Source organism: Lissotriton helveticus, chromosome 8 (genome assembly GCF_964261635.1).
Source record: "Lissotriton helveticus chromosome 8, aLisHel1.1, whole genome shotgun sequence".
Lineage (NCBI taxonomy): Eukaryota > Metazoa > Chordata > Amphibia > Caudata > Salamandridae > Lissotriton > Lissotriton helveticus.
Window position 1 is genome coordinate 1,466,291,471 of NC_136069.1, and position 15,026 is coordinate 1,466,306,496.

At 47.7% G+C, this 15,026-nt stretch overlaps 1 protein-coding gene across 3 annotated transcripts in view; it reads left to right on the top strand.

Annotated features, from left to right (window-relative positions):
* Positions 1 to 15,026, top strand: part of SYNJ1 (synaptojanin 1) — a 706,257-nt gene that overhangs the window by 224,773 nt on the left and 466,458 nt on the right. For all 3 annotated transcript variants that reach the window (XM_078658404.1, XM_078658402.1, XM_078658403.1), the window contains exon 9: positions 12,927 to 13,099. In XM_078658404.1, the coding sequence (XP_078514530.1) occupies positions 12,927 to 13,099 (173 nt within the window). The remainder of the gene's footprint in view (positions 1 to 12,926; positions 13,100 to 15,026) is intronic.

The following is a 15,026-nucleotide window of genomic DNA, read 5'->3' on the forward strand; positions in this document are numbered from 1 at the left end:
GCTTCCTGAGCCTTCTCATCTGCCGTGCGCCGGGCTAGCTGGTACCTAAGTGTGCTCTCTGACGCTGCCCATTTCAGAAATTCGTGCAGCCATTTTTGATGTGTTGGTGCTGTCTTAGATTTCCAAACCCTGGTGAGCTCCCTCTTTGCTATCAGTAGGCCAATGTTTATAAATTTGCTCGATATTTTCGTTTTGCGTGTGTGTGGAAACCAGTGTAGGAGGGTGACCGCGCTATCGTAATGCAGGGCTCTTTCCGTGACCTCATTCAGGGTGTCCCCCACTCCCATCCAATACTCCTGTAATCGCGGGCAGTTCCTGAGCATGTGTAGCAAGTCAGCACCTATTAGCGCGCATCTGGGGCATGCTGCATCTACCGCGCCAAAGTATTGTATTATTTTACTTGGAGTGAGGTAGGCCCTATGCAGGATGTAAAGATGTATTAGTTGGAAACTGGCGTTTCTGGTGCTTTTCCTGGCTCGCTGAACTAGCTGGGACCATGTTGCGTCCGGGATCTCTTTTTGCAGGTCATTCTCCCATTGCGTTTTGAGGCGTGTTAACGGCGGAATGTTTTCCGTGCTCATTCGGGAGTAAAGACATGTAACCGCCTTGAACGTGCCTGCTGTCATCATCGTGTATTGACACGCCAAGGACGGTTTAGGTTCAGTCAGTCCTTCCCCCCAGTGTTTCTGAATTGCCCTCACCACTGCCGCATGTAATAAATAGTCTCCACGTGGGAGGTCATATCGTTCTTGCAGAGTCTGGAAGTCCATCAGCACCCCGTCGGTGTATAAGTCACCTACCATTTGAAGACCCGCTTCCTCCCACAGTTGGAGGTTCGACCAATCCCCTCCGTGTGGAAGCGCCGTCATCATCCCTAATGGAATCTCAGGTGCGTATGGATGGCCTGGACCTGCACGCCGTTGCATGCGATTCCAGCACAGACGTAGTGTCCTTTCCTCTTGGGTCAACCCTCTCAGGAACAATTTCTGTTGTAGGGCTACGTATGACAGCACGTGGCGGGGGGTGCCCGCGTCCCTCTCTTGGTCAGGTCCCCGGTATACCCTTGCCACCTCCTGCGTGAAGAATTGAAGTTGTGCCGCCAGATAATAGAGCTCGAAGTCTGGGACTGCAAGCCCCCCCTGGTCTTTAGGGCGCATGAGAGTCGCCAATGCTATTCGCCGCCTGCCTTCCCCCCATAGGAATGACACTACGCTAGATTTTAAGCGCCTGAATACTTCTCCCGGTATCCATATCGGAAGGGTCCGAAAAAGGTACAACAAATGTGGAAGTGCGATCATTTTGAGGAGGGACACTCGTCCCGTCATGGATAGGGGGAGGGTAGCCCAGAAGGACATGTTGCCCTTCAACGCTCGAATACAGCGTCCAACGTTCCCGTCCAGCAAGTTGGCGGGATCGTGATAGATGTAAACCCCAAGATAGTGCAGGCAATCTGGTTGCCAGCGCATGCTAACGTTTGCCGTCGGTCGCTTCTCCACCTTTCGGAGCGGGAAGAGGCAAGTCTTCGCCCAATTCACCTTCCAGCCCGATAGTGCCCCGAATCTCAGTAGCAGACCCTCCGCGCCCCTAACCGCCTCTTCGGTGTTATCTAAGAATAGCAAGAGATCGTCCGCATATAACGATATATGATGGTGTTACCCCTCTTGCTTCGAGTCCACGGTATGCATCCCCTCTCCTAGCTATCATTGCAAACGGTTCCATGGCCAGAGCGAATAGCAGAGGTGATAGTGCACAGCCCTGTCTCGTCCCCCTGTTCACCTCGTAGCGATCCGATATTAATGCTCCCACTCTCACCCTCGCTCCTGCCCGCACATACAGCACTTCGGTCCATTTTATATAGTCATCCCCTAGGCCAAAACCCCGCATCACCGCGTAGAGATAGTCCCACTCCAGACTATCGAACGCTTTTTCAATGTCAACTGACAACACTACCGGGCCTCTTGCTGCCTGTGGCGGGTCTGCTAGCAGTCTGAGCAACCGTCGAATATTGTGGGACGTGTTCCTGGTGGGGATGAAGCCCGATTGGTCCTCGTGGATTAAACCCTTCATATGGGCTATCAGTCTCCCTGCCAGAATCGTACTCAAGATTTTGTAATCCGTCGTCAGCATTGATAACGGTCTGTATGACGCTGGATCTGTGCCATCCCTTCGCGGTTTTAGCAACGGAATCATGATCGCCTCGCTCATCGATTGGGGCAACTCTCCCTTCTCTTTGGCTTCATTATACACCGTTCTAAGTTTTGGGGCTAGTATCTCCACATACCTCGCATAGAACTCAATTGGTAGCCCATCCATCCCTGGTGTTTTGTTTCGCGCCATTTTCTTAATGGCTCCTCTAATTTCCGCAAGGTCGATCGGACCTCCGATTGCTTTAGCGTGTTCCGGGTCAAGTCGGGGTAGTTGGGTCTCTGCCAGCAGGGCTTCCGTTGCCTCGGGTTGGGCCTCCATTCCCTTCCTATATAAAGTGCCGTAGTAGTCTGTGAAGCATTGCACTATACCTGGTTGGGTGTTGTATACTTCCCCGCTCATACCTGTTATGGACAGTATCGGGGAGGAACCTTTATGGGGGTTGGCCAGCCAGGCTAGGAGTGTCCCCGTCTTGTCCCCTTCAGCGAGAGTCTTAGTTAAATAAGATTTATAATCAAAGCTGCCTAGGCGTTCCATTTCGACCGCCACCGCCTCTCGCGCTGCACTAACCTTGCCCTGCAATTCGGGACGGCCGGGTCGCGACTTCTCAGCCTCCCGCAGCGTCCGTTCCGCCTTGTCTAAGTCCTCCACCAGTGTTCGTCGTGCGCCTGCAAATTTCCCAATACAGTGTCCCCTTACCACTACCTTGAATGCGTCCCATTCGGCGGCTCTGGAGGAAGTGGTCTCCTCGTTTTCTACAAAGTATTGGGTGATCCTAAGTTCTAGGTCTGCCCTGAATGGTGGGTCATCCAGCGTGTCCGGTCTGAGCCGCCACGTTGGAATTGGTGTATTTCCGTTCATCCAGGCTAGGGTGAGTAGCAGGGGATTATGGTCTGATATCGTGCGTGTTAGGTACTCCGTTCGGGTAACCAATGGTAATACTTGTTGGGAGCATAGGAACGCATCTATACGGACATGGAGGTCATGCATGCTGGAATAAAAGGAATAGTCCCTTTCACTAGGGTGTTGTGCGCGCCATACATCAGTGAGGTCCCATTGCCCCTGCCATTGCAGTCTATGTTTCGCCAGTCTGTGCACTGGGGATGCGTGCAGCGGTGGGTGCGATCTATCCAAGGTGGTGTCCTCAATAGAGTTGAAGTCCCCCCCCAGCAACACCGGGCCCGCAAAGTAGGTTGCTAAGTGCTTGGATAGTTTAGTGAAGTAGGGTGCCTGCTCAGTGTTCGGTGCATAAACGCTGCAGAGCGCTATATGACGTCCCCTCAGTAATCCCTCGACAGCTACATATCGGCCCTCCGGATCCACTGTACGCCTAGTGACCTGGAAGGGGATCCCTGCTCGAATCCAAAGCAGCACCCCCCTAGCAAATGCGGAATATGTGGTGTAGAACAGGTGACCCCTCCACCTCCTTTGTAGTGCGGCCCCTTCCTTTTTGGTTAGATGGGTCTCCTGCAGGAAGGCAATGTGGATCCCCCTGCGGACCAGGTAAGAATGAACTTTGTGCCTTTTAGTCATTGAGTTCAAACCCCGCACGTTCCAGGACACACATTTTAACGAACCCACACTATCCATCATCTCGACTTTGTTTGCTAAGGACTCTGTCCCATAGTGGCCAGACACCAGTAATGCCCCCCCCGTCCCCCATCCCCAACTGCTCTGTCTCACTTCCCCTTCGCCCTCTAACCCCACTCCGCCCCGTCCCTCTCCCCCTACCCCCCACCCTGTCCTGAGTTACCCCAGCATCTCTAGACATCCACCCCCCTAGAACAGGACCCAACTACAAAGAGTCGCCCCCGTCCAAACAATAGAGCAAAGTGCTCTCAAAACTGTCTACTCCGCAGTCTGTACTGTGGTGGCCTTAGGGGCCTCTGGGCACGTGAACTAGTTACTTCAGCAAGATTTGCCTCCCTTTTCCCTTTCCGCCCCACAATAGTCATCCAAACTCACGATTGACCAGTCTCACGTCTGCCTGCTCCAGCGTTTGGGCTCGCCAGTCCATCCAGGCTGCCGCCACCAGCCCCCCCCAGGCACGAACTTTAGCTGCCAAATACTTCCTCCGCCGTTTGTGGCGTTACAGTCGGGCCCATCGTGCTGTCCACTTCCGATAATTCAGTTTCCGACCCTGTTTGTTTGTCCTCCGAGATCGATTCCCCTCCCCGCTGTGGTGACACTACACCCAAGACTTCTTTCACCGCTTGCAATGCCGCCTTCCGTTCCACTGCCGTCTGTGATTCCGTCGGCCGTTTCTGGTGCTGGCCACGTTTCCGAAGCCGCTTGGACCGTCGTACTGATCCCTGTCGGAAGTCCTCCGCAGCTCTGTGGCGGGCCCCATCTGTTCCGGCCTTATAAGAGTCCCACCAAGTCCAGGCATCAGCCGATGATGTGAAGAACAGTGCTTTCCCATCCAATGAGATTCGAAGCCTCGCCGGGAACAACAGCGAATACTGCAGGCCCTCTGTTCGTAGTTCTTTTTTAATGGAAAGGAACGAGGCTCGTTGCTTTTGAGTTTCGAAGGTATAGTCCGGGAACAGTGTTACTTTGCTATTTTCAACCTGGAAGGGACCCGCTTCTCTCGCTCGTTGCAGGAGCCAGTCTCTGTCCCTGTAGTGGAGTACTTTAATCACCACCGGTCGCGGGGGGAGTCCCGGCTTCGGGGGTCGAGCAGGCACACGATGTGCCCGCTCCAACGTGAAGAACGGGGACAGACCCTCCGGTGCCACAACTGTCCGCAGCCAATTGTCCACGTAACCCAGTATGTCCGTCCCTTCACTTTTCTCCGGAAGGCCCACCAGTCGTACGTTGTTTCGCCGGCTTCGGTTTTCCGCATCCTCCGCCCTCCTCTCCAGCGTCTGGATGCGATCCAGGGCGTCTGTCAGTTTACTTTCCAAAGCTTTTTGTCCTGGCACAACATCTTTCAGAGTTACTTCTGCTTCTTTGACCCTGTCAGCTAGCTTCCCATGATCTGCCCGCAAGAGCCCTAGGCCCGTTGATACCTGAGCAATGTCGTCTTGCAGAGCGGTCCTCGTGGCCGCTATGGCTTCCAGGATTTTGTCTTGCATCGTTAGCAATTCCGACTGGGGTTGTTGCAAGGTGTCCGGGGCCTCCGTAGCCGTTCCTGCCTCCCCTTTCGGCCCTTTCGGTTTCCCCATGCCTCCTCCTGGCGACCGCTGGGCCAGTCTGGGTCGGTCGTGACCGATAGGACTTTCAGTAGGATGTCCGGTCGCTGCTCCCAGGCCGAGCCGGTACTTGCAAGGTATTGGTAGCCCGCGGGCCGAGCGGTCAGGAGTCACTCGTCGGCAGCGGCAGCTGTGTCCCAGGGGTCTCGTCGCTGCACCCGGGCGCTCCCCCTCCACTACCTCGGGGGTGGGGTGGCTGCCCCTGGCCGGCCTCCTCTGCAATGTGGTCCCACAGCGGTCCGCTCACTTCTGTCGGTCAGGACAGGTTCCCGCTCCGCACCCCGGCGCTGACCCTCCACGTTCCTCCTCTCACCATGGGTCGCCAAGAGACCAGTTGGTGTGCTGGGTGTCCGTGCTCACGTTCCCGCACTCCTGCCGATGCGGGTCCACTAGTGGAGGGCTGGGTCGTCGACTCGAAGGCGGGGCAGCCAGTCTCCGCCGCTATTCACCAACTAGGCCGCATATCCGCCCAGCCAAAGATCGCCAGCCCGTCGCTGCCTCCCTCCGCTCGGGTGGTCTCAGAGCCTCCTGCCTGGGCCTGAGCTGCCCACAGCGTTGAGTCTCGCATGCACTGACCCACCTCGCTGACGGCGCACCTCCCTGCTGGTCAGCGCTGCGCTGAGTGCTTCTCCGGGTGGTCGCAGGGTGCTGATCACTCCCGTAGAGGCCCCTAGGAGTTTGACAATGGGGTGAGTCGGCAGCACGGGCGGGCCGAGTCGCTGGGTCAGGGGCGCACCCCTCAGTTCTGCTGCGCCTTATGAGAGGCAGCCGGGCCCCCCCCAGGGCTCACTGGGAGAGGCGGGCGGGTCTCTCGGCAGGATTCGCGCTCAGCTCTCCGCTGCCGAGCTCACTCCCTCCGGGCCTCCCACCTTCCACCGCCGTTATTTCCACCGTACCTCTGACGGTCCGCGGTTTTGCTCCGCCTGTGTCCTGGGTTTGGCCGCACTCCCGGTATCCTCCCGGGGGGTCCGCCCGTCCGCCTCCTGCGCGCGCTGTTGTATGCTCCGACGTCAGAGGGGAGCAGGCCCAGAAGCCGGGACGTCGATTTTCGGGCTCCCCGGGGTCCTGATCCTCACCCCGCTCCACAGCGCCACTGTCACCTCCCCGTAGACCGCAGTCACCAGGTCGCCTCACGGGGTTAGCCCCCTCCTTCCGATGTTGTCGGACTCCGACCGCCGAGCCCTGGGCCCCTTCGCCTGCAGTTCAGCGCTCTCCGCGTCCTCACTCCGCCATGTTGTTTTCCGTCGTCTCCGGGTCCGGCGGCTCCACAGCGCCGAGTGCGGGCAGTCTACAGGCCCGTCACAAACCCTGGGCAGGCACTGATAATTAGCGCGGAATCAACCCGATTTCCACGGGGATTCCGCGCCGAAGTGCGGATATTTTACGGATTGATGGGGCAAAGGACGGGAGCCTCGCTAGGCTGCGTCCGCTTGCATCGGCTGCTAGCCACGCCCCCCCCCTTTGATGCAACTAATACCTAAAAAATGAGTTCAATATTACTTTGTATTGTTGATGCATTTTACATGAATCATTGACAGCTGGAAGGTAAGCCTTAAAAATTATTGAAAGGTTAAATTATAATTCTCTAAGTCCATACAACTACTTGAAGAATCAGTATTGTAACTGAGATGTTTTATACCAAAAGAAGGTCTCAATATTTAAATCACACAAATGCTTTAGATGCCTTACATGCCATACAAATAACATTTTGATTAATCTGCTGGCAGCATGTTATGAAATTGAACAGTTTTGGTTAAATTTGTTTGACTGTCAGCAGTTGCACAAATGTTTACGGAAACTTGTGGTGCAAAGTACTATTGTGGGGTAGTTAAAAGATATTCCGCAATTCTCTCCCTTATGGATTATTGGTAGTGGAGCTACTAGCTGTGTGGAAATTGATAAATATACCTAATTTTAGTGAATGGCAGATTGAACCATAATGGATCCTGCCTTTTGAGATACGTAAACAAATCATACGATGGGCTGACTATTGGAGTTACACCACATCACTAAGGTGTCATACGACTATAAAAGAAGAAACCCCAAAGGAGGGGCAATGCAACACTATTATTTTTCTTTCTACGGACCACCCATCTACTCAATACCATACCTTTTTTCCTTTAGATGCATCGCTTGGGTTTTATCTTTCTCTTCCTTTGGGAGAGAAAGCAACTATTTTCCTATGATTTTATAATAACCCTTTAAATTTCTATCTTGGACTGATTTTTTGTTGATGCTGCTGCTTTTATGCAGTTGACCTGGAATCGTTCTATGCAAACTAATTGATTTTTGCTTTATTTCCTCTTATTGCCGATGCTCATGACTCGCCCTGAATGGACTTTAAAATTGATTCCTTTACTCCTTTGCTTTAAATCTGTAGATGATGTTAAATAGAATCAAACAATCCTTCTGCCTTTAATGATGGTAGGAATCTGTAACCTCGCTTCTCATTTTTGTTTAAAACCATCCTCTTTGGATTCGAACCTCTGATAAAATGTGTATTCTTGTTCTACATGCTTTAACTTTTAATATTCTGTTTTTTAAATGTATTTTTATTGTTTTTATGCCGAAAGCATACAAAAAGAACACTTGACATTCATTGAGAGTAGTGTATTTGAACCTTATTTCAAACTTGTGAGTTAGTCATCTATTAATGGTGGTCATTGGGTGACTAACCTTGTGTTTCTGAACCTCCTAATTCCCACCCACTCCACGTGTGGAGAAGTGTGGCTCGGGGGTTAGAGGCAGCAGACCCGGAAGCTGAGATCGGTCCTGGACCAGGGTTCAATTCCCCGCCTCGGCGGGTCTTGGGCTAAAAATTCCACGGACTCGATAATTCTCGCCCCAGTGCCTCCTCGGCTCACGGGTTCACACTCTGCGACTCTGGGCAATAGCTTGCTTAATCTCCACAACGGCCCCTCGCGGCGGGATGCCTGACTTTCACCTTGTGGATACCCTGCTATCTCACAGGGGAATACCAGGACGGGTTCCCTAAGCAAGCGCCGGGAAACCCACTGCGGGTAGCTGTGCGCTATATAAGCTCAACTACATTTACATTTACATTTACACCCCTCTTACCGGCAGAGAAGGATCCATCAAATGACCATTCACTTCTGTGGTAAGGGTAATGCTGTGATCGGTCTAGCTGTAGGGGGCCCGTACAGTTAGAGAGATAAATGAGTAAGTAGTGATTTGGAAATTAAACCTAAAATTATTTATACCTCTTACGCTGGATCACAAGCAATGCACTGTACAAATCATTGCTCCAAGATGATCGATGATGGCATTTTATTCTCTGCACACATTCAATCCCTGCTTAATATTAAACACTATTAACAAGGGAAGATGGACAATAGTGGGGCTATAATGAGGTGCCAAAAGTCGAGCAGCATTATTGCTGATGTAGTAAAACATGGATATTTCAGCTGCCAGTATGTTGCATAACTAAATCAGCTCAGAAAAACGGAAGATACCCCTAAAAGTATTGGTTAGGAAGGGGGTAGATAGATACAGAAAATCAAAGACCTATCTTGTTGCTGCCTATTATGATCACAGGTTCTAAGAATATTAGGAGAGAGCTAATAATTTTTTTAAGGAATCATTCAGTGCTTCAAAAATTGTGAAAAATGTCACATAAATATTCTAACTAGTGTCACAGATTGTTACTACTACAAGATCAAGTATATAAAAAAAGGATAATTTTATTAAGTTCGTCCCGTTGGGTTACAATCTAATGCACATCACATTTCTAATACTTTAAAATACGTCATTATCTCAGTTGAACAATGACATATTTTATGTATTTTATATTGTGACTGTTTTTGTATTTTATGTTGTTTTATTAATAACTTTTACTATACCTTATGTCATTTTCCAACTAAGATAATGACGTATTTTAAAGTATTATAAATGTGATGTGCATTAGATTGTAACCCAACGGGAGGAACTTAATAAAATTATCCTTTTTTTATATACTTGATCTTGTAGTAGTAACAATCTGTGACACTAGTTAGAATATTTACGTGACATTTTTCACAATTTTTGAAGCACTGAATGATTCCTTAAAAAATTGATTAGCTCTCTCCTAATATTCTTAGAACCTGTGATCATAATAGGCAGCAACAAGATAGGGCTTTGATTTTCTGCATAATTAAATCAGCCAGTGCTACTAGGAAAAAGTGTGCAACATTTCTAAAACTGGTGCCCTATTGAGGTTGTGAACCTCATATCATCTTATGGTACTCCCGCCCTGCCCCCTTTTACCTCACAATCTTCACTCTCCAGTATATTTTTAGTATGTTTATCTATGTCCATCAGCCTAAGCAAGTGTAAGAAAGGTAGGCTTCGGAGCCTTCATTGTTCACTTTGCCATTAATAAAACACAACCTCTCGCACATCAGTACATTAGTATAATTTTAGTAGGAGGTGTGGTGCAGAGCTCTGAGGTGGATTCAGAACTCTTTTCCTCTGCAGTAAAAGATTTTTTCAACTCCTTTTTATTGGCATTTACTAAAGCATAAATATAAATTCAATCTTTTCTATCTCATGCTGTTGCAAGTTGCTTTCTACATATACATTATTAATTGATTGTTCTGTTGCACCATACCGTTTATAATGTATGAGAAATTAGGTGGGTGTCACGTACACGAACCACACGTCTGTAACCGAAAACAATACATCCAAACCACACCCAAAACAACATTTGCTGAAAAGGGGACCACTGCTTAATTTATCCATTTAATCAGACCAATATGTTCTTCTGTTGGGGAGTGGTGGGGTTTGGAACAAGCTATAATATCACGTAAGGTACAGAGTTTGGCGGGTGCAGGGAGATGTAAATGAAGGTAGGGCTTCGTTGGGAGACCTGCAGCCTAAAAGGTTGGATAAGCCTTTCTTAAGGCATGTGTGTTCCCTCCCCTAATTCCTAACCCTTAACCGCATCACCGCTAGCGGTTTTCCCGCTGTACGCGGCAATTTTAAAATTACCGCATTACATGACGAGCTCAGCTCGTCATGAGCGTACGGCAGGTTACGCTCATGACGAGCTGAGCTCGTCATCAGCCTGGAAGGGGTTAATCTGCTAAGAGGGTGTTATGTCGGGGGTCCTGCCTTGCTCTACTATGTATTCAGTCTCATTGACTGGTGTATCCTGCATGTATGTGCTGTTCGCCAGTGATCATAGTTGGAGCCTGTAAAGCTGAATGGCATTCTATCCCTGTCTCACGCTGCTCCAAATGAGGTGAGCAGTTCATGCCATTCGGCTACGATGGGTTTTTCCTAATTTTCCAACCTTTCTGTCAGTAAGGACAGGTTATCAGCTTCTGCCCATTTTTTCACCCAGCTCATTCAGTGACGTAAAGGTGAGATGGATCAGTGGACTTCCATGACATGGACACAGCTCTTTTAGCTAACAGTAGAGCCAGATCTAAAAACCTAGACTTAGCCCTCACCTCTTTGGGGCTCAAAGATGCCCCAGTATGCAACCTTCTGGAGTGTCTAGGCCTGTTCTGTCAGCTATTATCTTAATTTAGTTGTCAACATCTACCCCATACTGTTTTAATCAGAGGCCTCCCCATACCATGTGGAAAAATGCAGAATCCTCTTGCCAAGCTCCTTGGGCTTTTGGAAGAGTATACACGTTCAGATATGTTATGTAGTTTATGTATTATGTAGGGGTAAGGTATGTTCTTTGTAGGTTATTATATGGGTTTGTGATGGGTACATACGGCCCATATTTCACACCTTGGAATACTCCCTAGGTGCTAGACTGGATCCGGAAAGCTTTCACCAGCAATGCAACTACTCGCTGCTAGGTGGTGCAGTGCCACTCCTCATTGACTCCGCATTGACCACCCCAGAAGTGGCTGACCAGAGGCACATAGAAGGATCACCTAAGCAGGCTATTGTCATTCAATTTTTTCCATGCCTTAGGATGTGAAACTTGGGCTCTGCTCCCAGTTTTGTCGGCCTTTCAGAGACTTGCAAAAAAACAAAAATCCAGTGTGCCAGGAAGGGATATCCCCTCCTAGGGCTGCATATTTTAAACCATGTAGCAACTGTAAAAAACCTGCACGAGATGTGCCTCTAGGGTTTAGGCTGGGGGTTTGACTGGAAGTTGTGCAACAAGCATGCCCTCATGCTGTCAAAGGTGATCTCAAGACCGAGACATGAAGCTGTATGTCTCTGAACACAAGAAGTTGTGGGCCTCGTGCAAAGCCCGCTTTAGGTCGAGAGCGTGGACTTGCTCCTGAGGTCGCTCTCAAGATAGATCAACTTTGTGGTTGAATTCCTCAGGCAAGCTTAGGTCCTACTATAAACGCAACAAAGGGAAGCGGAACTCAACCCCATCCCTCCACTCTCTATCTATATAGAAGGTAAAAGGGCCTCACAATGTCAGTCAGCCTCCCTGAACATCGTGCTCCCAACCCCGGCCGCTGATGCTACACCTCACCACACAACATGGAAGAAGCGTTCACATGTGCCTCCTGCAAGTTCTCATGCAATTTCCTCTCCCTCGTCACACATCTCACCCACCAAGAGTACATCCATTAGCCCACTCGCTCACACAACCCAGCCACCCATTCACGCTCACATAACCCAGCCACCCATTCACGCTCATATAGACCAAACACCACCATAACAAGATTCCATACTTGCGTACATGCTCTTCAACACCCACTCGCTCACCAAACACGCCACTGAGATATGGGGCCTACTGCACAGCCACGTCCTGTTGGCTCATATCTCCTACCCATTGTTACTGGCTTACCCTTTTCAAACTAAGCACTTTGCACTTTAAATGTGCCTCTCCCGCAACGGGTGCCTGGATTCAAGACCTACCCTGTTGCAGGTGTGACAATAGCTCAGTTCAAAGCATTAGCCACTTATTTTTGTTTTGCCACTTGTACCAGGAGCCAAGATGCCGCTTCCTGGCACCTCATCTACGCAAGGCCAATGTGAGACAGTACAAGGAAAGGCTATTGTTTTGCTGTACTCCGTTTTATAGAATCAGCATTTCACATTAAGTAGGCTTATAAAACTTAAAAGCTGTTTTTCGGTCTTTCTGTCTAAATTTGTAACTGGCAATGCATTTTAATCTCATGAAGTAAGCGATAGGCGTTTTACATGTTTTTATTTTAAAAATCTGTGGACTGGTTTTGTGTGCTTTTATGTGGCCTCGGTGGGTGGGGTGAGAGCGAGAGAGAGAGACTCAATCAAAGTCTCCTTGTTATCCAATCATTGGACGTGTGTCAACCTTTCATGTTTGCAGTGTACAGAATGTAAAGAAATCAATAAAAAAAAAAATCTGTGCTTTGGCGACCTTTGACATCCTTCTCTAAAACAGTACTCAATAACCAGTGAGTCGGTCACTATTTTGTGACCTGCATTAGTGTCAGTGCAGACCACAAGTGGGTAACTTTTCAGGAAAGTCAAACTAAATATTGAGCAATTTTTGTTAAATAGGAATAAAAAACACCACCTTCACCTTTTGATCTATGTAGCTCCAGTAGTTCTATAAACAAATGATTATACCAAAATGTTTGCCATTTATACTTCACATCTTGTTTATTTCTTTCACCTTCTCAGAATCACTTAAAAGCCTCTGAGCATGTTAATGATGTTCAGATGGTGAACTTTGACTACCATCAAATGGTTAGAGGAGGCAAAGCAGAAAAATTACAAACTGTGCTAAAACCCAAAGTTCAGAAATTCCTGGAAGAGTGTGGATTTTATTTTTTTGACAAGGATGGAGTTCAGAGGTTAGTTTGATTTACAGTTTCTTTATGTCTTACTAGATGTACTACTAATAACGTTTTAATGTTGACAGAGTCGTCATACATTGAAACATTCTTGCACCTTTCATTGTTTGCTAGAAGGGTCAAATCATTCGCTTCTCATTCTTTCTATTTTCTTTACCCTCCCACTTCAGTTTTTTTGTTTCTATCCTTTACATATGCTTTCTTTTTGTTCCTTTTCATTCTTTTTTTCTGGTTTTTACTTGTTTTTCCTTGTGTTTCCTCATCTACTGTGTTTTCTGTTTCTCAATATTTTTAGATCTAGTTTGACAGGGCAGCTGGGTGTAAACCGTATAGGTTACGATAGCCATAGTGCAGGCTTGTTTGGGTCAGCCCTCCTTCATTGGTTTGAGACTTTTCAATGCGATGTAGTTCGTTTATTCATTGTGTCAGCAATGTGTTCTGTTATGGTATGCATGTTTTAGGTGTTTTGACACAGTTTTTGTACACTCAATTTGCCAAAAACCTTTAAGCGATCAGGTAGGCCATTGCTAACCATTCTATCACCTTCTGTCTGGCCTGTGTTAATGCATTCAGTCAGATTGAGTCAAAGGTAGCAGTGGACGGTGAGTACCACTGGATGGTGCTCTGAAAAATGAGATCGAGGAAGAGTCTAATGAAAGGGCGACACTGGTGGTTCCTTTAGCTTGGTCTTATATTCATGTGCAGAGATGATTTGATAACCATTGTAGGACACATTTGTCTGCATGACATGGTGGTCCTAATGGGAAGTTCCTTGGATGGGGTCTTGCTGTCTTCTACCAAGTCATAGTGCAATGCATGGGTAATATGGTTGTACACAGTTCACCTATGTTCTGACCCATGTATGCTTGTTCATATCCTGTTCATGATGGAGGCAGCTTTACTGGTAGCTAATCATGCCCTACATGTGGTGACCTGATAATGCTTTTTAGATTTAACAGAGCTTGTGCTGCAGGATTTTGAATACTTTGCCAATGCTGTGTAATCTTTTTCTAAAGTCTAAGTAAATAGGATTACCAAAATCCAGCTAGGATTGTTTAAAATAATAGGAGTCCTGTGAGAGAAGAACAAAATAGGAAACATTTAGAGTAATCACAACAGGGGCTAGCAGCAACATTTGGATACTGCTAGAAGTTTCTGATTGAAAGCAAGGTACCTATGTTCCTGATCACTTTCTACAATGGTAGGGCAGGTCCTAGAGACATGGACCAGAGGTGCTTGCTTCAGTTGGATTTATATTATAACCTGATGCAACCCGCTAATCTCAAGAACCTGGGTTTAATATGCAGTAAATACAACGATGGTTCCTTCGGAGTAATTAGTAAAAATTCCACATTACTGATCTGGATATCAAGTACTGATGCTGCAGCCTAGAGCTCCAAATTAGTATTGGCTGCACTACGAGTGCTAGAGCCATGGAGATTCTTTAACCCCATGTTAATTTACTACAAATTTGAGTTGCTTCTCAATCCTGATTCTTCTGTCCAGGTGGCATTTATTGTATAAAGAAAGAGGGTTCATCCGATATGTCCTGATGAAGATCCTGTGTTAAAGTACATGTGGGGTCATAACATTACCAAATCTTAGTTTTGGACTGGATTTTAAATGTTCGTTATAGGATGGGCAATTATGATTAATAATAAACTTGCCCTGCCTATCAATGAACATCCTGGCCAAGAACTGTTACATTCAGCGTTGTTTTATTTCAATAGAAGTCACTTATCCGCACTGAAGTACACTGCACCATTTCACTTTTGTTTGGAGTTTGTGTTTGATGCATTATTTTTTTACAAATACTGAATAATACTACTAAAACTCTTGACAGTAAGTTGTCCTTATTAGGTGAGTAATTGTTCCTTTTGGAATATCTTTGATTGACTTCAAAATATTAAATTTGTATTGAATTACT